This window comes from Scyliorhinus canicula, chromosome 2 (assembly GCF_902713615.1).
Source record: "Scyliorhinus canicula chromosome 2, sScyCan1.1, whole genome shotgun sequence".
Classification (NCBI taxonomy): domain Eukaryota; kingdom Metazoa; phylum Chordata; class Chondrichthyes; order Carcharhiniformes; family Scyliorhinidae; genus Scyliorhinus; species Scyliorhinus canicula.
Window position 1 is genome coordinate 209,630,865 of NC_052147.1, and position 23,657 is coordinate 209,654,521.

General features: G+C 46.6%; 1 protein-coding gene across 2 annotated transcripts in view; it reads left to right on the top strand.

Annotated features, from left to right (window-relative positions):
* Positions 1-23,404, top strand: part of erich2 (glutamate-rich 2) — a 289,680-nt gene extending 266,276 nt beyond the window's left edge. For both annotated transcript variants that reach the window (XM_038789479.1, XM_038789478.1), the window contains one exon: positions 20,994-23,404. In XM_038789479.1, coding sequence (XP_038645407.1) covers positions 20,994-21,151 — 158 coding nt within the window. In that variant the 3' untranslated portion in view covers positions 21,152-23,404. The remainder of the gene's footprint in view (positions 1-20,993) is intronic.
* Positions 23,405-23,657: the final 253 nt, after the last annotated feature.

Sequence of the window (23,657 nt, forward strand, 5' to 3'; positions counted from 1 at the left end):
TCACCAGACTGATTCCTCAGGAGGTTACTGTGAGGGATGGTGCAAGATTACAATAGGATGAGGGCAAATGTGAGTGTCGGCTGTTCAGGTGGAAATTTGTATATGTACTTGGAAGGGAGGGAACATTTTGAGCTGCAGGGCATGTTGCTCAAAGCAGTGCTGTACAGGTGAATGCTGGACAAGTAACAAATAATGGCTGACACCATGAGTGCTATACCACTCACCTTTCCTGACCCAATGAGGTCAGTAAATCTTTTTCAACACCATATCAATCGAGGCCCTCAGCACATCAGCCCAGCTGCTGACAGCCTCAGCTACTTGCAATCATGCCTGTTTTATCAGTGTAGCTGACCTCTTCCTTCACATCCTAGAAAAACAACACATCCATATGGAGGCGGCACAGTGGGGCAGTGGTTAGCCCTGCTGCCTCATGCTGCTGAGGACCCGGGTACGATCCCAGCCCCAGCTCACTGGTGTGGAGTTTGTGCATTCTCCCCGTGTCTGTGTGGGTCTCATTCCCACAACCCAAAAGATGTGCAGGCTAGGCGAATTAGCCACACTAAAGTGCTCCATAATTGGAGAAAGAAATTGAGTACTCAAAATTTATTTTAAAAACAACACATCCATACGGACCCTCATTGCTTCCAGCATGGCATCCAGGAAAGAGTCAGAGAATCTGGGGTAGATTTCTCGCACCTTCCTTCCATTTCTTCAGGCTTCACAGTAAAGGTTAGCTTCAACCATTCTGACCCTTTTTGAGGTTCCTTTAAATAGAAAGCCTTTGTTCACTCCCACGCTCTGGTCAGAAGCCTGGCAATGGGATGCTCCTGCTGTGGTTGGATTAAAGAAGCAGGGATAACCCACTGCCTTTTGATCAGAAGACCAACAGTTTTTTCCAAAATAAATTGTACCTGATTATATTAATATTTAGCTGGCACCTTGGGGTTGTTTTTAAAAAAACAGCTGTCACTTCAGTTGGAAACAATATTTTAAGAGGTCAGCTTTAGAGACACTTTTAAAACACAGTTGACAAAGTAATAAAATAACAAAATCCAAATGAGTAATTTATACATTGACTATTGAAAGATGGCAGATTCATTTTTTGGGCATTGCCGACCCACCCCATTTTGTAGCAGTGGAAATTATTATAGATGTTATTCACTAATGGGTTTACTGATGGCATCCATATCTTCAGGTAGACATAATCTATCATCCCTGACAGTCTGCGAAAGTGTTGATGAGCGACCGACTTTTTCTACACTTCAGGTGAAATAAATGCACAGCTTCTCATGAACAATATAAATGATCAGTTCCTGAATGTAGAAGGACATGATACCCTGTCAAATAGCAGAATATCACCATCTGCATCAGAGCAGAGACTAGACAGTGCTCAGTTTGTGGCAGCAGTAAAAATGTGAAGGTGTTGGGACTGGTGCTTGTTAGATAAAGGATGTGTATATTTTTTCATTAGTGGGTAACCATGGATAAGGTCGAAGGGAAGTACTGGTCAAGGCAAGGGTTTCATTGAAATAATCTTTGTTTCACTTTGTGATTCTTGGTAAGAAGACGATGACCTTAACCATAACCACAACACTGTTCTTTTAAAAATATTTTTTTATTTTATAAACATTTTATTGAGGTCTTTAAAGTTTTATAACAACAGAAGAAACAATGTACATGCAAATATAAACAAAGTGCAAAAGCCGTCTTCCTCCCTCAGAGGTCCTACTTTTACTAACGCCCTATTCTAAACTAAACTCAACCCAACCCCCCCCCCCCCCCCCCCCCCCCCCCCCCCCCCCGCCCTTCTGCTGACGGTTAACTTTCTCCAAAGAAGTCGACGAACGGCTGCCACCTCCGGACGAATCCTAAAGTTGACCCTCTCAAGGCGAACTTGATTTTCTCCAAACAGAGAAAGCTAGCCATGTCAGTTAGCCAGATCTCTGACTTCAGGAGCTTTGAGTCACTCCAAGCTAATAGTATCCATCTCCGGGCTACCAGGGAAGCAAAGGCCAGAACATCTGCCTCTTTCTCCTCCTGGATTGCCGGGTTTTCTGACACTCCGAAAATCGCCACCTCTGGACTTGGTGCCACCCTTGTTTCCAGCACCTTGAACATGACATCCGCAAATCCCTGCCAGAATCTACTAGGCTTCGGGCATGCCCAGAACATATGGACATGGTTTACTGGTCCTCCCACACACCTTGCACACCTACTGTGTATCCCAAAGAACCTACTCATCCAGGCCCTTGTCATGTGAGTCCGGTGAATGACCTTAAACTGTATCAGGCTGAGCCTGGCACATGATGTGGACACGTGTACTCTACTCAACGTGTCCACCCAGAGACCATCCTCTAACTCTCCTCCTAACACCTCTTCCCATTTACGTTTCAACTCATCGGTCTGCGTCTCCTCTGACCCCATGAGTTCCTTGTAAATGTCAGAAACACTCCGTTCTCCCACCCACATTCTGGAAACTACCCTGTCCTCTATCCCCCTTGGTAGGAGCTGGAAGGTTGAGACCTGCCTGCGTGTGAAGTCCCGCGCCTGCAGGTACCTAAACTCATGCCCTCTCGTCAATTAAAATTTCTCCTCCAACTCCTTCAGGCTGGAAAAGCTCCCCTCTATGAACATATTTCCCATCCTCTCAACCCCTGCTCTCTGCCATCTCCGGAAACCTCCCACCAGCCTCCCCGGGGCAAACCGGTGATTATTGCAGATTGGAGACTAGGCCGGTGCTCCCTCCGCTCCCACATGTATTCTCCATTGCCCCAGTCTCTCAGGGCCACTACCACCATGGGGCTGGTGGAGTACCGTGCCGCCGGGAACGGCAGAGGCGCCATTACCAATGCCCCCAAATTAGTGCCCTTGCATGATGCCACCTCCACTCGCTCCCACACAGATCCCCCCCCCCCCACCCCCAGCATCCACTTCCTAATCATGGCAATATTCGCCGCCCAATAATAATTACTGAAGTTCGGCAGCACCAGCCCGCCCTCCCTCCCGGCTCCGCTAAAGCATCCCCTTTTTTACTCGCAGGGTCTTACCCGCCCATACAAAGCCAGTGATCACCTTATTGACCCGTTTAAAGAAGGACTGTGGAATAAAGTGGAATAAAGATGGGACACTGAAACACAAACAGGAATCTCGGGAGGACCGTCATTTTCACTGTCTGCACCCTCCCAGCTAGTGACAATGGGAGCGTGTCCCACCTTCGGAAATAGTCCTTCATTTGGTCTACCTGGATGCCTAGGTACCGAAAGCTGCCCCCTACCACCCTGAACGGCAGCTCCCCCAATCGCCTCTCCTGCCCCCTTGCCTGGATTGCAAACATCTCACTTTTCCCCATGTTCAATTTATAACCCGAAAAACCGTCCAAATTCCCCCAGAATCCTCATAATTTCCTCCATCCTTTCTAGTGGGTCCGAAACATATAGGAGCAGGTTATCTGCGTATAGCGAGACTGTTTTCCATTCCCCCCGGACCAACTCCTTCCAGTGCCTTGAGGCTCTCAACGCAATTGCCAGCGGCTCTATGGCCAACACAAACAGCAATGGGGAGAGGGGCATCCCTGCCTTGTCGCCTGGTGCAGCTTGAAATAGTCCGATGTTGACCTGTTCGTCCGTACGCTCGCCACGGGAGCCTGATACAGCAGTCTGACCCAGTCAGTAAAGCCCCGCCCAAGCCGCCCCAGTACCTCCCACAGATATTCTCATTCCACCCGATCAAATGCCTTCTCTGCGTCCATTGCGATCACTACCTCCACATCCCTACCCTCTGGGGGCATCATGATCACATTCGGCAACCTTCTTGCGTTGGCCGCCAACTGCCTACCCTTAACGAATTTCGTCTGGTTCTCCCCAATGACATCAGGAACGCAGTCTTCAATACTAGAGGACAAGATTTTGGCCAACAGTTTGGCGTCTACATTTAGTAGGGATATCGGCCTGTAGGACCCGCATAGCTCCGGGTCCTTGTCCCACTTCAGGATCAATGAGATAGTGGCCTGTGACATCATCGGGGGAAGCACCCCACGCTCCCTTGCCTCATTAAATGTCCTCATCAGCAGCGACCCCAGTATCCCAGAGAACTTTTTATAAAACTCCACTGGGTACCCGTCCGGCCCTGTGGCTTTACCCGACTGCATGGCCTTCAGCCCATCTGCTATTTCCTCCAACCTGATCAGGGCCCCTAGCCCTTCTACCAACCCCTCGACAACCTTCGGGAGCTTCAGCCACCCTCAGAATTGCCTCATCCCCTCCGGCCCAGCTGGGGGTTCCGACTCATACAATCTGCTGTAAAACTCCTTAAACGCCCTGTTAACCCCTGCTGAATCTCCGACCAGGTTCCCAATCTCCCTGGCTACCTGAGCTGCTGCGCGAGCATTCTGCTGGCCTTCTCTCCGTGTTCATAAATCGCACCCCCCTCGCCTTCCTCAGCTGCTCCACCGCCTTCCCTGTAGTTAACAAGCCACACTCCGCCTCTAGCTTCCGTCGCTCCCTTAGAAGCCCTGCCTCTGGGGTCTCCGCATACCTTCTGTCAAACTGCAGTATCTCCTTTATCAGTCGGTCTGTCTGCTCTGTCTGCCTTCTCCCTGTGGACCCGTATCAAGATCCGCTCCCCTCTTACCACTGCCTTCAATGCCTCCCAGACCACCGCTGCCGAAACTTCACCCATGTCATTAACTACCAGGTAGTTCTGAATACATTTCCTGAGCTGCCCACACACCTCCTCATCCGCTAAAAGTCCCACGTCCAGTCTCCAGTGCGGGCGTTGGCCACCCTCGTTGCTAACCTGTAGGTCGACACAGTGCGGGGCATGATCTGAGATTGTGGGATCGCTGAATATCCAGTGTCCACTACCCCCGTCAGTAGAGCCCTGTTCAGAATAAAAAAGTCAATCCGGGAGTATACTTTATGCACATGTGAGTAGAAGGAGAACTCCTTCACTCTCGGCCGCCCAAATCTCCATGGGTCCACCTCCGCCATTTGCTCCATAAACCCCTTTAGCTCCTTTGCCATTGCTGGCACCCTGCCTGTCCTTGAGCTCGACCAGTCCAGCCCTGGGTCAATGACTGCGTGAGTCCCCCTCCAACCCATGTGCGAGTCCAGGTCCGGGATTATTTTCCCCAACATCCTCCTTATAAACTCCACATCATACCAATTTGGCGCGTACACATTCATGAGTACCACCAGCAGCCCCTCCAGCTTCCCACTAACCCCCCCCCCCCGCCGGTAATGGCACTATGTAAACCAACAAGCATAACATCTCCTCACCCCCAACTGCACTTCTGTGAGCTAGCCCGCCCAGCTACTTTGGTGACCCCTGCCCATGGCGCCAGACATTCTCCCACCTATTGCGCCCCCCCCCCCCTCCCTCCCGCTCGGACACACATATGCAAAAGAAATACAATCCCAACACAATTGCCCGAAAGGAACACGGAAAAAAAATTTAAAACAGGAGATCCAAGATCTAACATTCACACCTCCATCCCCAATCAGTGCAAATGTAAACTTTAACTCACACAGCTCTGCAACAGGCCCCAAATCAATACAGATGGCATTAAAAATAGCGTCCGAAAAACAAGAAACTTTTTAACATGAGCGCTGCAGCAAAGTTCAAAGACCTCAGTCGGCCACCAGTCCTTTCCTTCTAGCGAAGTCCATCGCTTCCTCGGGCGACTCAAAATAAAAATGTTGTTCATCATACGTGTGCCAAAGACGGGCCAGACACAGCAGTCCACACTTAACCTTTTTCTTGAAAGGGGTCGACTTTATCTGGTTGAACTTCTCCTGGCCACATCGGCACTCAGGTCCTTGTAGATACGCAGGATGCTATTCTCCCATTTACAGCTCCGTGTCTGCTTGGCCCACCTTAAAATATGCTCTTTGTCCATGGAATCTCACCACCATTTCCCTCGGGAGGGTCCTCCACACGCAGCTTCCTCGCGAGCGATCTATGAGCCCTGTCCACCTCCATGGGTTGGGAAAACGTCTCATCCCCCAGTACCTTCTCAAACACGCCCACTGTGTGTGCCCCAGCGTCCGCTCCTTCGGACCCCTCCGGGAGACCAACGATTCTCAAGTTCTGCCGGCGGGATCTATTCTCTAGGTTCTCCAACTTCTCCAGGAGCTTTTACTGCTGGTCTCTCAGCATCCCCACTTCCAACTCCACCACTGTTTGATGTTCCTCCTGCTCAGCCAGCGCCGTCTCTACTTTCTGGATCGCCCGATCTTGAGCATCCAGTCTAAGTTCCAGCCGCGCAATTGATTCCTTAATTAGGTCCAAGCATTCCTGTTTTTGCTTGGCGTAGCCCTCCTGAATAAACCGCATCAGCTGTTCAGTCGACTGCTGAATTTTCAAGCCAGGGCCCCGGTCATCCGCCATGCTTTCTCCCGCTGCAGTTTCAGCCCAAGCCTTCTCTATTCGCCTATTTCTTCCTTTGTGAGCACTCCTGGTCTGCCTCTCCATGCACTGATGTAGGAATTTACTTCACAATTGCCTCCTTCATCAATTTACCAAATCAAGTTGAGATATTGCTTTAGGAAAACATCCAGCATTTTCCAACAACAGCTTGTTTTTCAGCACCGGAGGTGGCAACCCCAGGAAGGATGGCACCTCCCTCCCCACAAAGTGCCTCAACTGCAAGTACCTGAAACCATTCTCCTTCGGCAGTTCATACCTTTCCTCCAACTTTTCCAGGCCGGCAAACTTGTCCCCTCTAAACAAATACCTAAAATACTCTATCTCCACCTATCGCCAGCCCCAGAACCTCGCATACAGCCTTGCCGGAGAAAATTTATGGCTGTCACATATCGGTGCCAACAGTGACGTGCCCTCCAACCTGTACTGGTTCCAAACTCGCAATACTGAAAACACCACTGGGCTCACGGAGTACAGGACTAGCGAAATAGAAGGTGCAGAAACAACAGTACCCTTAAACTCATCCCTGACACGATGCTGCCTCCATCCGCTCCACACAGATCTCTCCTCCACTGCTCATTTCCTCAACATTGCGATATTTACCACCCAAAAATAGTTAATCAATCTCGGCAAAGCTAGCCCCCACCTCGTCCCCTTTCCAAAAACACCCGCCTTAGCTGCGGGGTCTTCCCCGCCCACAAGAACCCTAAAATCAACCCATTCATCTTCCTGAAAAAGGACTTGGGAACAATGATGGGGAGATTTGGGAACACGAACAAGAGCCTCCTGCGCAGCATCCACATTTTAACCACCTGCACGTGCCCAGCTAGTGACAGCGGCAACACATTCCACCTCTTGAAATCCACCTTCATTCGCTCCACCAGTCATGCCAAATTCTATTTATGCAGCTGCACCCAGCTTTGCACTACCTGGATTGATAGATACTGAAAACACGCCCCACCACCCGGAACGACAACTCCCCTAGCCTCCTCTCCTGTCCTCTAGCATTAATCGGGAACACCTCGCTTTTCCCCATGTTCAATTTATATTCCGACAAGCAGCCAAATTACCTCAGAATCTCCATGAGCTTTTCGAAGCTGCCCACCCGGTCCAAAATATATTAAAAACAATCGTCCGCATACAACATAACTCTATTTTCGGCCCCTTCCCGCTCCATCCCTTTCCAACCCCTCAATGCCCGAAGTGCCATTGCCAGTGGTTCTATCGCAAAAGCGAAAAGCAACGGGGAGAGCGGACACCCCTGCCTTGTCCCTGATGCAGTCCGAAGTACCCCGAGCTTGTTCTATTCATCCAGACACTAGCCATCGGCCCCCTGTACAGCAGCCAAACCCAATCCATGAACCTCTGACCAAACCCAACCCGACCGAACCTCCAACAGATACGCCCACTCCACCCGATCAAAAGCATCCATTGCCACCACTACTTCTACCTCTTGCCGCTCTAATGGCATCATAATAACATTAAGCAGCTGTTGGTCGTTCTGGGTGAGTGTGCTTATCACTCACTTGGCTCTGTTTCTCGCTCTAAACTCTGGAGTCGCCAGGTGCCGTTAAGACACCGCCACAAGTTTCAAGGTGAAGTTCAAAGCAATAAAAACCGTACACCAATTAGTAAGTACAAACAACTAGAGTTTATTATAACACAATTATAATAACTACCCATGCACACGCTAAAGAATTAAACTTACTCCTACCACTAAACAACTAATACTTATCTCGAAGGAACTGCGAGGTCAGGGAACAAGGCCTCTTGCTCTGCTCTGGTCTGCAGACTTCGGATTGCTATCAGTTGCCAACGGTGTCAGGAGTGCCTATGTCTGGTAGCGGTCGTTGTCTTTAGGCACTTACTTGTTGGTGGCTGCTGCTCGACGGCTGTAGAAGACAGGAGCCCAGAGACAGGAGACTGAACCGTGTGTGGGCCCTTTCTTTTATAGGTCCCAGGGGGTCTGCGCCCCTTTGGGCGGACTCCCTTACCTGCTTGGAATTGATTGGGTCTCTTCCCAATCGAAATGTTTGAACCCCCCAATCCTAGGGCAGTTCCTTGGTTGCTGGGGCGGTTCTTGGGACCTTTTGTCTTGGGCTTCTCTGGCGCCACTGAGTCTGGCCTTCCATAGAATGTATCAATTTGTGCTTAACTTGTGTCCATTGTATCTGGGACTCGTCCGGTATTGCCTCATTAGTATGTTAACGGGTTTTCTTTCACAGTGCTGTCTAGTCTCTGCAGCAGTCAAAACCGGTTTCTGCAGTCGTCCCAATACACAATCGCCTTGCAAGCTGCTTGTTTTCCAACATGTCCATTTTCCCTGCATTCCTTGCAATCTTCCATTTTGTGTTGGGCAGAGGCCACCCCAGGTGGCTACACAGCGTACGCACATTCACAGCCAGCTGCTGTCCCTTCACAAGCACCATCTGGTCCTCCCCTATCACCCCCAGCACACAACCCTTTATCTGCGACGCTAACACCTTCGCCAACAACGTTCCATCCACATTAAGCAGTGATATCAGGCAGTATGACCCACACTGCTCTGGGTCCTTTCTTCAAAATCAGTAAAATGGACGCCTGCAACAATGTGGGGGAGGCTCCCCCTTTCCATCGCCTTGTTGTACATTCCCACTAGCACAGGCCACAGCTCTACACCAAAATTCTTGTAAAACTCTGTTGAGAACCCGTCTAGCCCCCGGACCTGTCCTACCTGCATTGATCCTACGCCATCCATCATCTCCTTCAGCCCAATCGAGGCCCCCCCCCAAACCCTGCACCCTCCCCTCCTCCACCCTAGGGAACTCCAATCCATCCAAGAACCACCTCATACCCTCCTCCCCAATGGGAAGGTTCCAACTAATACATCCTGCTGTAGAAGGCCTCAAATATACCATTCACCTGACACCACCTTGCCCCTCTCATCCCGTACCCTACCAATCACCGTCACCATTCCGCTCCATATACCCCCAAATGGCGGCCCTCACCCTCTCACACACTCCCCTCATCTGCCAACAACCAACCCCACGTCCAACCTCCACTGCGACCACTGGACTTCCCCCTGCGACACCTGCAAATCCACCCAGTATGGCACATGGTCAGAAACCACAATCACCGAATACTCCGAGTCGGCCACCCCGCCGGCAGTGCTTTGTCCATCACAAACAAAATCAATCTAGTACACCTAGTATATCTAGTGCACATGTGAGAAGCATGAGAACTCCCTCGCCTTCGACCTCCCAAACCTCCATGGGTCGCCTCTTTTCCCAACAGTGCATGAACCCCCACAGCTCCCTCGCCACCGTCGACCCCTTTAACGACCATGGACTTGACCAGTCTATCCTCAGATCCAAAACCATGTTATAATCGCTCCCCATTGTCAGCAGATACTTGTCCAGATCCGGGATCTTCCTAACATCCGTTTCAGAAAGTCCACATCATCCCAATTTGGGGCATAAACATTCACCAGGACCACTGGCATCCCCTCCAGCTTCCCACTGACCATTACAAAACTACTGCCCGGGTCGGCTACAATACCACCTACCTCGAAAGCTACTTTCCTATTGACCAACACCGCCAACACCCTGGTCTTCATGTCCAACTCTGAGTGGAATATCTGCCCCGCCCATCCCTTCCTTAGCCTCTTCTGATCCCCCAACTTCAGCTATGTCCCCTGCAGGAACACAACGTCAGCCTTCAAGCTCCTCAAGTGTGCAAAATCACGCAACCGTTTAACCGGCCCATTCAACCCTCGTACATTCCGTGTAACCAGCCTGGACGGGGGGCTTGACGCCCCCCTTCCCTGCCGATCAGCCACAACCCTTTCCTGTCCCCTATCACACACTTTTCCATCCCAAGATGTCTGCCGCCATCCCTCTTTACCCAACTGCGCCACCCCAACCACACCCATGTCAGCAACCCATCCCCATAACCACATCAAAAACCATCCCATTCTCTCCCCACACCCTCCTCCTGGCAATCTCCCTTTAACTGGCCCAACCAACTAGCATGGTGGCCCCCACCCAAGGCCTCTAACTACTCCTCATCCCCCCCCCCCATCTGCCCCTCCCTCCATCCCTCCAAACAGCAAACATTTATGAAAATGCAAATATCACACTCACCATCACCGCCAGCCCCCCCCCCCCCCCCCCCCCCCCATGCCCGTCGAAACCTGCACCAATCCACCCACCCTATGTGCCCACATTTTACACAAAACCCCACTCCAAATTTCAATGTCCTCCCACTCTCCCCAGTCTATGGTCCCTCATAACGCCCATCGCCTCCTCTGGCAAGTCAGAATAGAACTCTTGATTTTGGTGCGTAACCCACAAACGAGTGGGATACAGAACCTCAGACTTCACCCCCATCTTTTAGAGGGCGGCCTTGATCCGGTTATGCCTGGCCCTCCACTTGGCCAACTCCGTTCCCAGGTCTTGGTATATCGGCAGCTCACTCTCCTCCCAGGTACACTTTATGGTCTGCCTCGCCCACCTCACGATTTTCTTCTTATCAAGGAACTGATGCAGCCTCACCACCATCGCCCTCGGCAACTCCCCCACTTGCAGTATCCGCCTCAGCGCTCTGTGTGCTCGATCCACCTTGAGAGACTGGTCAAAGGCCCCATCCCCCATCAGCTTCTCCAGCTTGCTTGCTACATACCTAGCAGCCTCTTCTGCCTTCAGTTCCTTCCGGCATCCCCACGATCCGCAAGTTTTTCCTGCTGCAGAAATTCTCAAGATCCGCATCTCCCTCCCTCAGCCTTTTCTGGCTGTTCATCACCATCCCCATCTTTGCCTCCAGTGAGGTCAACCACTCCTCATGCTCCCCCACCAATTCCTCCATCTTTTGGATTGTCATCCCCTGTGTCTCCTGCCACTGCTCCACTCATTCAATTGCTGCCCGAAGCAGCTCCACTACTTTAGCCAAGTCCTCTAAAGCCTCCTTCCTCTGCTGCTGCAACTTGCTACTGAGGAATTCCACCAGCTGCGCCATAGGCCACTGGCCTCCATCATCTTCTCCTGTGTCACACCACAAAAACATCCTTGCTCAAGTTGCTGTCTCTTCTTCGTTGCACTTCTTGTCTGATGAGCCATACACCTGCCCCACCTGGGCACTCATGAACCTTTTGGCATCAAACACCACACAATTCGGTAGGGAAGGGCTGAAAAAATCCACCTCGAGCAGGAGCCACCAAATATGCGACCACTCACTCCATGGCCGCCATTGAAAGTCCTCCACAACATTGTTCTATTCAAATATCCCTTCTCAACATTTATCCAGTGATTTATTCAAATATTTCTAATTGTTTTTCTTCAAGTCACCTTCATTTTATTTTACACCATTGTGTTAACAGTTAACACATTCCTTTCTGCCCTACTTTCGTAAGAGCAGAATATGGATCTGAGACATTTTTTCATTCACATTAGTATTCTTGAGAAAAGTTCATGTAATACACCTCGGAATTATATAATTAGGTAATGCTGGGACAACTTTCAGCTATGTAGGTAGGAACTGAAGTATACCTCTGCTGGTTACATTGCTTTAGCTATATACATGTTATCTTAACACATAGTTTCTGCAATTCAGCTATGACCTTCATTTTGTCAAATTGATAGAAGTCTGCACCTCGAACAGCGCACCACCCTACTTTTTCTAAGTTCCACTCCTACGTTGCCAGCGCCAATAGAGAATCCACGGGTGATTCATGTTGTGTTGTGTTTCGTGCCCTCCTTCTCCCACTATTTGCATTTTTTAAAATCTTACTGTTTTTAAGTATAGGTCAGTTGTTTATTTTAACTCTTGGCTTTTTTTTTTGGAAAGCCACAAAGATTCCAACATGAGTTTGTGAGTCAAACTAAACTGAATTTTATTGACAATATTTGCACAGCACCAGTCGTTAGCAATTGGCCTTCTCTCGAGCCGGTACCTAGCTGGTGTGCTCCACTGAGAAAACCAAAAAGGTTAACATGGGAGTTCATATTCCCCAAGATCCATGGGGTGACCAATTGTCCCTACTCAGTAGTATCTGTGCAGGTTACAACAGCTTTCTGCTGTTTTTAACTATCGATTGACTATTTGTTCTTAGCCCCAGCTTTGGTGTTTGTCTTCCCCTTTTTACTGTAGGTCTCAACTACGTTTTTCACGGATGTAGTCGGTGTTTTATTTTCTAGTACCAGTGTAAAAGTTTCTGGGCTGAATTCCCCGTCCCTGAGGTTGAGTGCCAGCGCCAATGGAGAATCCGCGGGTGATTCATGACGGGACAATGGGTGTGAACCCCTCACCGTTTCAGGTAACGGTGAGGGGTTAGCACCGGCGCTGTGTGGAACACATGGGGTTGCGCAGAAAACAGGTGGAGAATCGGCGGGTCCCGAGGCACCCATGCGCAGGGCTGACGAGCTGCACCGGTCGCGCTGCAAAACATGGTGGCAACCGCGCTGGATGATTTTCTAAAGCAATATCTCAAGCAATCCATTAGAGAATGGCTATTTTAGACCAATATTGTACAATTAGAAAAGGCTAATTAATTATGGTTTTGTATCAAAGTCTTTAGGGAAGAGTGACCATAATATGTTGGGATTTTACCTGAAGTTTGAAAGTGATATAGAACAAAGAACAAAGAAAGTTACAGTACAGGAACAAGCCCTTCGGCCCTCCCAGCCTGCGCCGATCCAGATCCTTTATCTAAACCTGTAGCCTATTTTCCAAAGATCTACTTCCCTCTGTTCCCCGCCCGTTCATATATCCACCTAGATGCATCTTAAATGATGCTATCGTGCCTGCCTCTACCACCTCCGCTGGCAAGGCATTCCACGCACCCACAACCATCTGCGTAAAAAAAACTTCCCACGCGCATCTCCCTTAAACTTTCCCCCTCTCACCTTGAAATTGTGACCCCTTGTAATTGACACCCCCACTCTTGGAAAAAGCTTGTTGCTATCCACCCTGTCCATACCTCTCATAATTTTGTAGAACTCCCCCCTCAACCTCCGTCTTTCCAACGAAAACAATCCTGATCTACTCAACCTTTCTTCATAGCTAGCACCCTCCACGCAACATCCCGGTGAACCTCCTCTGCACCCTCTCCAAAGCATCCACATCCTTCTGGTAATGTGGCGACCAGAACTGCACGCAGTACTCCAAATGTGGCCTAACCAAAGTCCTATACAACTGTAACATGACCTGCCGACTCTTGTACTCAATACCCTGTCCAATGAAGGCAAGCATGCTGTATGCCTTCTTGACCACTCTATCGACCTGCGTTATCACCTTCAGGGTGCAATGGACCTGAACTCCCAGACCTCTCTGTACATCAATTTTCCCCAGGACTCTTCCACTGACCGTATAGTCCGCTCTTGAATTAGATCTTCCAAAATGCATCACCTCGCATTTGCCTGGATTGAACTCCATCTGCCATTTCTCTGCCCAACTCTCCAATCTATCTATATTTTCTGTATTCTCTGACAGTCCTCCTCACTATCTGCAACTCCACCAATCTTAGTATCATCTACAAACTTACTAATCAGACCACCTATACCTTCCTCCAGATCATTTATGTATATCACAAACAACAGTGGTCCGAGCACGGATCCCTGTGGAACACCACTAGTCACCTTTCTCCATTTTGAGACACTCCCTTCCACCACTACTCTCTGTCTCCTGTTGCCCAGCCAGTTCTTTATCCATCTAGCTAGTGCACCCTGAACCCCATACGACTTCACTTTTTCCATCAACCTGCCAAGGGAAACTTTATCAACGCCTTACTGAAGTCCATGTATATGACATCTACAGCCCTTCCCTCATCAATTAACTTTGTCACTTCCTCAAAGAATTCTATTAGGTTGTAAGACATGACCTTCCCTGCATAAAACCATGCTGCCTATCACTGATAAGTCTATTTTCTTCCAAATGTGAATAGATCCTATCCCTCAGTATCTTCTCCAACAGTTTGCCTCCCACGGACGTCAAGCTCACAGGTCTATAATTCCCTGGATCATCCCTGCTACCCTTCTTGAACAAAGGGACAACATTAACAATTCTCCAGTCCTCAAGGATGCTGCAAAGATATCTGTTAAGGCCCCAGCTATTTTGTCCCTCGCTTCCCTCAGTAACCTGGATTAGATCCCATCCGGGCCTGGGGACTTGTCCACCTTAATGCCTTTTAGCATACCCTAAAATTCCCCCTTCCTTATGCCAACTTGACCTAGAGTATTTAAACATCCATCCCCAGCCTCAACATCCGTCATGTCCCTCTCCTTGGTGAATAATTCCACCTATCATCCATGGTTCCCTAATCTTGCCATTTCTATCCCACATTTTCACAGGGACATGTCTGTCCTGCACTCTTATCAACCTTTCCTGAAAAGACTCGCACATTTCAAATGTGGATTTACCCTTAAACAGCTGCTCCCAATCCACATTCCCTAGCTCCTGCCGAATTTTGTTATACTTGGCCTTTCCTCAATTCAGCACTCTTCCTTTAGGACCACTCTCGTCTTTGTCCATGAGTATTCTAAAACTTACCGAATTGTGATTGCTATTCCCAAAGTAATCATTGACTGAAACTTCAACCACCTGGCCGGGATCATTCCCCAATACCAGGTCCAGTATGGCCCCTTCCCGAGTTGGACTATTTACGTACTGCTCCAAAAATCTTTCCTGGATGCTCCTTACAAATTCTGCTCCATCTACACCTCCAACACTACAAGAGTCCCATTCAATGTTGGGGAAGTTAAAATCTCCCATCACGACCACCCTATTGCTCCTACATTTTTCTATAATCCATCTACATATTTGTACCTCGACTTCACGCTCGCTTTTGGGAGGCCTGTAGTAAAGTCCCAACAATGTTACTGCACCCTTCCTATTTCTTAGTTCTACCCATATTGCCTCAGTGCTCGTATCCTCCATCGTGCCCTCCTTAATCACAGCTGTGATATCATCTCTAACCAGTAATGCAACTCCTCCACCCTTTTTACCTCCCTCTCTATCCCTCCTGATGCATCTATACCATGGGATATTTAGTTGCCAGTCTTGCCCTGCCCTCAATCAAGTCTCAGTAATACCAATAACATCATATTCCCAGGTACTAATCCAAGCCCTACGTTCATCTGCCTTACCTGCTACACTTCTCGCATTAAAACAAATGCACCTCAGACCATCTGTCCATTTGCGTTCATCATCTCTTCCCTAGTTCAGGACTTCCAGTGTCTGGCATGTGCTGATGCACACAGGGTAGCTCCTGTTCAAAGGTTTCGTGTTTGGCCAATTAATGGGCTCTTTGGTCGGACAATTTGTGAAATAAGTGGGGGGTAGCGGCATGAATTCTGCTCTGAGCTGGAATGTCGGCCGGTTACTACATCCAACAGAAGTCGAATAAGGCAACAGTATTGGAGGTGGAAGGTCTGCATGATGCAGTTGCAGAAGAAATGGCAGGGGCACCATTGTCATCCATGCCATGCCAGAAGAGCAATTGGTGGGGCTGATTAAAGGAGAGCTTTGGCAGCATCGGCTAGAGATTGTCGAAGGCAATTGAGGGAGTGGTTACCCCTCTTCGTGGTGTCAAGGAGAGTGTGGAGAAGGCACCTGGAGTTGCAAGGTGCGCCTATCCAAGAGGTGGAAAGGGCGGTCACTGACCACAATGATCAAATTGAGGCATAGGTGGCGATGCTGGCAACTGACTGCAAGGAGCTCAAAATAGATGACCAGGAGAAGCGGTCCAGTTGGCAGAATCTTTGCATTGTAGGACTGCCAAAGGGGGTGGCGGGAACGGGTGCCATGGCCTGTGCGTCAAAAATGTTGGCAAAACTGGTGGAAGAGAGGGGTCTGTGAGAAGGCCCGAAAGGTGCATTGGGCACATCGATCTTTAAAGGCAGAGTCCGAGAGCAGGGGTGCTACCGAGAGTGGTGATAGTGAGAATGCACCGATTCCAGGTAAAGGAGCAGATCTTGAGGTGGATGAGGATAACAAAGACTGAGGGCCAGTGGATCTGAATATACCAAAACATTGGTGCTGACCTGGCCAAGCGGCGGGCTGGCTTTAATTGGGCCAAGGCAGTACTCTTCCGAAATAAGGTTTGATTTGGCGTTCTGTGCCCGGCTAAACGTTGGGTGACTTTTAAGGAAAAGGAGCATTATTTTACGTCTCCTGATGAGGCACACGGTTTTATGAAAGAGCATGGTTTGGAAGAGGGTCAATCTTTCACAAACCTATTGGAGATTTTTAAGGATGTTACTACTATAATAGATAAGGGAAAGCCAGTGGTTGTGATTTGTTTGTTTCTTCAAAAAGCTTTCGATAAGGTCCCACACAAGAGATTAATGAGAAAAATTAGAGCTCATGGGATTGGGGACAATATACTGGCATGGATTGATGATTGGATAACAGATAGAAAACAGAGTAGAGATAAACAAGTAACTGTCAAGTTGGCAGACAGTAATTAGTGGGGTACTGCAAGGTATAGTGCTTGAGCTCCAAATGTTCACAATCTACATCAATAATTTGGAAGTGGGGACCAAATTTGATATTTCCAAGTTTGCTGATGACACAAAACTTGGTGGGAATGTGAGTTGAGGAGGATACAAAGAAACTACAAGGAGATTAAGACAGATTAGTCCAGTGGGACTGACGACATGGCAGACGGCATATACTGTGAACAAATACGAAGTTACCCACTTTGGTAGAAAAAGCAGAAATACAGATTATTTCTTAAATGCAGAGAGATTGGGAAATGTTGATGTCCAAAGAAACCTGGGTGTTCTTGCTCAAAGGTCACTTAAAGCTAACTTGCAGCTGCAGCAAGCAATTAGGAAAGCAAATGATATGTTCGCATTTATTGCAAAGGGATTGGAGTATGGGAGTAAGGAAGTCTCGCTGCATTTGTATAGATCCTTGGTGAGACCACACCAGGAGTATTGTGTGCAATTTTGGTCTCCTTATTTCAGAAAAGATATTAGGCCACAGGGAGAGTGCAATGAAGGTTTATCAGACTAATCTTTGGATGGGATTTTCCCATGAGGAAAGATTGAAAAGACTGAGTTTAGAAGAATGAGAGGTGACCTCATTAAAGCAGTCAAACTTTTTGCAGGGCTCGGCAGGGTGGGAGGTTTAGAACCAAGGAAATAATCTTAAAATAAGAGGTAGAACATTTGGGACCAAGATGAAGAGGGATTTCTTCAGTCAAAGGGCAGTGAATCTTTGGAATTCTCTACCCCAGGTGGCTGTGAAGGCTCAGTCATTGAGTATGGTCAAAGAAGAGAGCAATAGATTTCTAGACACCAATAACATCAAGGGATGCAGGGATAGTGCAGGAAAATGATGTTGAGGTAGAAGTTCAGCCATGATCTAGTTCAGTCTTTTTCAAACTTAGGGTCATGACCTGCGGATGGGCCGTGTCGGGAGGGTCACAGAGCGATCGGGCACCACGTTCCCGATCGCAGAAGAAATATCCAACGGCCGTGACCAACTTTTAATAATAAAAATGCCAACTGTCCCGCGTATGTGTGCCCCCTCAGCCGGATGGAACAGTGCGCAGGCCCGGAGCCCAGCAGAGCAGAACGGGTCCTCCGGACGTCAACATGTTGTCCCAGGAGGAGATTTTTTTTAAGTCAATGGAGTCTTCTCGCCAGATGCAGCAGCAGAGAGCAAGTCACTTGCCCGGCCATGTTCTCTGGGCGCAAAAGTACTGAGGAGTGATACCTCCATTTTGTAACTGCCAGCAAAGCAAGCAAGTAACAGGACTGTGAAGAACTGAAGATAGATTGTTTCGGAATAAGGAAAAGACAGCCAGAGACACAAACAGGCCAAGATCTCACAACTGAATCTGCTAGAGAGAACTTTGCAGGAGAGTCCACAGCAGGACAAAGCAATGCTGGTGTGAGCTCCAAGATTTCTGATGAACAACCCATACCGAAACGTAACATTGAATGAAATGAAAATTAAATGAAAATGAAAATCGCTTATTGTCACGAGTAGGCTTCAATGAAGTTACTGTGAAAAGCCCCTAGTCGCCACATTCCGGCGCCTGTCCGGGGAGGCTGGTACGGGAATCGAACCGTGCTGCTGGCCTGCTTGGTCTGCTTTACAAGCCAGCGATTTAGCCTGGTGAGCTAAACCAGCCCCTGATGACAAAGCAAGTGAGATTGTGAGGACCACGCAGGCTCACCTGTCGCATTAAAGGTAAGCGAAAATGGTGGGTTGCAAAGGTCGGCCGGTTGGTAAAAAGTTTGAAAAACAGGCTCAAGGGGCCAGATGGTCTACTCCTGCTCCTAGGTTCCTATCGAGGAAGAGGTGTTGAGGTGGGAGGAATGGAGGCAGGTGAGGCAATCATGGATAGTGAGACATGTATGGAACCCTGAGAGAGTGAATGATCTAAGATAATGATGCAAGAGATCCTCTGGCGAACACAAAGGATAATGTTCATGGATGCATCATTGGTCTCATAGAGCTGCAGATATAAAGTAATGTCACAACAGTCCCAGATGACCATAGGCTGCTTTCCTCTTTTGAGGGGGAGAGCTGACTGGTGATTAATTCTGAGGATCACCACACCTCAGGTGGGTGGCAAGGTTGAGAAGGCAGAGACTTCATGAGTAGCGTCAGCCAGCACGGGACTTAATCCATGCTGTTGGCCTTGTGCTGCATCACAAATCAGCTATCCAGCCAAATAAGCTAAACTAGCCCCCAGTATGATGAGTAATCTGAAGGACATGTTGGAAAGTGGATATCCTTCTCATCGCTCTCCTACAGGTCATAGACAAGTGTAGTCAGCTGCCAAACCTGAGCAGCAATCTTGCTTATTTATATAGTTCTACAGAGGTCCCTTAACTCTCAAGTGCAGCTGTTTTTCTAACTAGCTTTTTTAAATAAATATTTTTATTCTCCTTTTTCACATTTTTGTCATATTTACAACAAATAATTAACAATAACAACAAAAACAATGACAATCCCCGAGCCAACAATCCCCTCATCCCACCCACCCTCAAACAGCACCCAACATTTTGAATACAAAACACCAATGAAAAAGAATCATCATTAATTCATACATCCCCAACCGCCCCCCCCCCCCCCCCGCCCCCCCACCACCTAATGTTCAATGTCATCCAATTTGTGAAAATGCATGATGAACAAGGCCCATGAGTTGTACAACCCTTCCATCCTCCCACTCAACTCAAACTTTACTTTCTCAAGTGTTAGGAACTCCCAACAGGACCCACCCCGCCCCACCGAGGCACAGGGCGGAGAAGCCGACCTCCACCCCAACAGAATTCGCCTTTGGGCAATCAGCGAGGTGAAGGCTAAGACTGTAGCTTTTTTAAAGAGGCTGTCTCTTTGTTCTTGAGAGCATCCAGGTGCTCCTCTTCAGTCCAGTGAAACCCCGATTTTCTGTGCGCCATTAGATGGCACGAAAACCCCGATCTTAGTAAAATAAAAAGTTCTAAGTGCCATTTCATGGCAGTGAGGCTCGCTCCATGTGCCAGCGGGAATCACACTGTTTTTGCCATTGGCAGGAGCACTTAGTTTTCATTCGGGAGAAAGACATGCCACACCTTCAGGAGTCTGTAGACTGCTCAATAGTCACTCAAGTTGTACCATATCAGATGGTATATTCCTTCTCTATACATCTGTCCTGATTCTTCATAGCCCTGATCACCCAATATTCATCCTTGAAGGTGCATGGGAGGCCTGAAAAGATCCGGTACCCGGGAATACTTTAGAATAAAGACATCATGACAGCTTCCTGAGACCCTTGCACAGATCTGAAAGATCTATTTGGGATGGCTACACACCAGTTATGCATTAAGCAACTTCATCCCCTTCGTTATGATGGTGGGGGCTAGTTTGTGAGAGCCTTGATGGCCATATGTGTGCAGTTGATGACACCCTGCACAATCTGGCAATGGCTCCGAATCCTACAGCCCTCCCAACCTCACTGTTGAGAGTGGCACAAAATGATATGTAGTGGCTGACCCTCTTGATTATGGCATTGGTGACTTTGATGCAGTGATGATTCGCAGAGTGGGAGCTGACACAGATATCTCCAGAAGATCCGTGAAATGATCCAGAGGTGTAGGAATTTAATGCCATTGTGGCCTTCAATGCAACAGGCATTGGATGTCTGTACCTTCCCATTGGGTTCAGCTCATTTGTCATCATGGCACAAAGTATCCCATAAAGTTTCCCAATGTGTTTCAGAGATCCTCTTTGCCACTCCAGCAACAGTGATCAGGAAATGGTGGTATCCTTTTAAATAACTTTTGAAATCAACATTTACCTCATGTTTGCTCACAAATAGCTGGTCACTGTTAGGAATGGACATTAGTTGAAGTGCTAGCAACCAAAATGCCATTCAGCATCTTTGAGTGCTACGGGGCATTTTAAGTGGCAATCAGCTGTTTAACAAGCTTCCAGAAGTCTTTGGTTTCAGCTTCTTTCTCATGTTAAATATGATTCTTTGGGTGTGTTGTGATGTCCATTTTTCTTGTTGCCCCCAGCTTTGCAAATGTATTCAAAAAGTGAGTTTCCATTCAGTGTACATTTGACTTACTCTATCTGAATTAACAATTTGCTTTTAGATGAAGCTGCATCAACTGATCAAAATGATGAAGAAGATGGTACTGAGAGTGACAGTGATGAAGATGAGAACGAGGATAGCAGTAATGAAGACAGTGATGAAAGTGAAAGCTCAGATGAGGTGTCTGATGATTCATCTGGAAGTGAAAAAACTACATAATTTCAATTTCTATAAAAAGTATGTCACAGTACTATTCTCACTTAAAGCAGCAGATTTCACCACCAATTTCCTCTTTTAACTATCAGTTACAATAACTCATGTTAAAAAATAAAATTAAGTGCATCACTAGATTATTAGAGAAAAAACATTGAACATCAAACAAGGATTTGTTACATTTCAACTCTTTTGTCTTTCTTCTTATTAAGTATCAAAATGTCTCTTACCTCTACATTTTAGTAGATAATCTTGGCTCTTATCAACACATCATGTTTAAGATTCTATTCTAATGTACTATAGTTCATGTGTCTTTCTTCCATCTTAGATATCCTTACATGTATTATTTGCAGAAATTTAAATAGAATTAAAATGAATGCAAATATAACATATAAGTTACCTCTCGCCATAGAAGTGAGGTTTAGCGGGTTATTTAGCCTCAGTCATTTGGTAGACTCCTTCCACTTCACAAAATACATTAGCTTTCCATAATTAAATATTTTCTCATTATGCCTTTTTAGGGGAAGATAATTTGCAACGCACAAGATAAATCTTATTTTTGGGCTTTATGATAGTATATATAATTTTATTTTTAATAATCCTCCCTACATGGCAAAACTACAAAGTATTCAAAGTCCACTGAAGTCACAGCAGCATTTTGTATGAATAATAGCGAATGATAAGATGTTTCTAAAAGTTTGAATATACAAACAAAGAATGCATTGTAACTTTCCAGGATTCATCCAGATTTGGTTGAATCAGATCTAACCTCCAATACTTATGAAATGCCTCCAATTCGTTGAGAGACGTGCCTATAATGGTTGTCCTAATATCCACTTCTAAAAAGCTCCCGTAATCGTTAAGTGTAATTAACAAAGTTTATTATTTAACTGATAAAACATTATAGGAATGTTTGCTTGTCCAATTGATGAATATGCTTAAAGGTTCCAATTTTCAGATTTGCCCCTCATCTTACCACACTCATGTACCCTTCCCCAAACACACGCTCTTCCAGAAACTCACTGCTTATTTATCCCTTAGCACATAAAAGTCACTCCCCAATATGCACACTTTCACTCTCTCTCCAATCATACATGTGCACATGCACACAGGGTTCACACACATTTTCTATTCTGAATGTAATATGGTTAATTTTAACCATGAAAAATAAGTAGTAATCCATTACACAGGTAAATATGGGATCACATGAGATTAAGGAAAGTAGAACATTTCTGTTCAATTTAGACCAGTCATTCTTCGAAAACTTCTTACTTTGTTTTGTCTTGACATTATATTTGAACAATGAAAGCTAATAATGTCAGGGAAGCCAACTTGGAGGAATTATTGAGGCCAACAGTGTGAAAGACCTGAATTAATATCAGCAGAGATATAGTCATTAACCCAAGGAATTTCAGCAATTAGTGCCCTGTCAATTGAGTGCATGTTAATTTACCTCCCCTGGTGAATCTGGCTAAATAAATTCCTTGAGTAATTTCTCCACTGAGACTATTCAAATGAAATTCAATATAGAAGGGATATATTTAAATATCTATGTGTGTGTGTGTGTACATATATATATATATATGTGTGTGTGTGTGTGTATGTATCTATGTGTACAATGTGTGTGTGTAATGTGATAATGCACAAATTAGCAAAAAGCAAATTCCTGCACACATTTTACTGACCAGTTATACTTTCAAATATGTAATTTAAAAGTTTCAAGATTAAGTAATCATGATTATTAACCTTTTAGGAAAGCTGAAATATATGTACTCTGTATACTTTACATCATTTTCAAACTAATATGTTTTTGAAAGTTGTAACTTAGTTTTAAGTTTATTCATGGTTACAACAGAAGATAATTGTTGATCTGGAATACAAACATTTTCAGTTTTCAATAACTGGGAAGTTGGTTGGATACAAAGAAACTATGCACATAATTTGCATCATTTATGTTGTTAACAGTCTTGAATTATATTAGCATGCTATAATGTTCCTTCTGTGATATCAGGTACACAGTGACAATATTGAATCCTTTGCATATAAATTCTATCATGTTGTTATCACCTCATTTTTCTCATTCAAACAAGAACCTACTAGCTGTTTTTTATTTCCGAAAGCTAAAATCTGGACTCTGTGCTAGAGATTATTTGCTTTATATTCTGGCAAGAACAAATGTCCTCTTTCCTATATATTGAAGGCAAAAAAGTATGTAACTCAGTCTTGTATAGTGTAAATAAATTCATGCATTTAAACACCTATGCTATGTAAATTGCTTGTGTTGTACTAAATCGTCTGGAATTTGTTATTGCTGCCGCAATCATCAGGCAAGAGAATCATATTCACATTCCTGATTCAAGATTAATCACTTCTATGCAAGAAATTTACATAACACCAGTAACTATCTGACCGCTTAATGATGCATGCTTTTGCATTGTGAACAGAATGCTTCAATTTACTTGAAAGAAAGAGTTACTTGGCAGAAAGAATAGCCTCATCAAGACTCATCAAA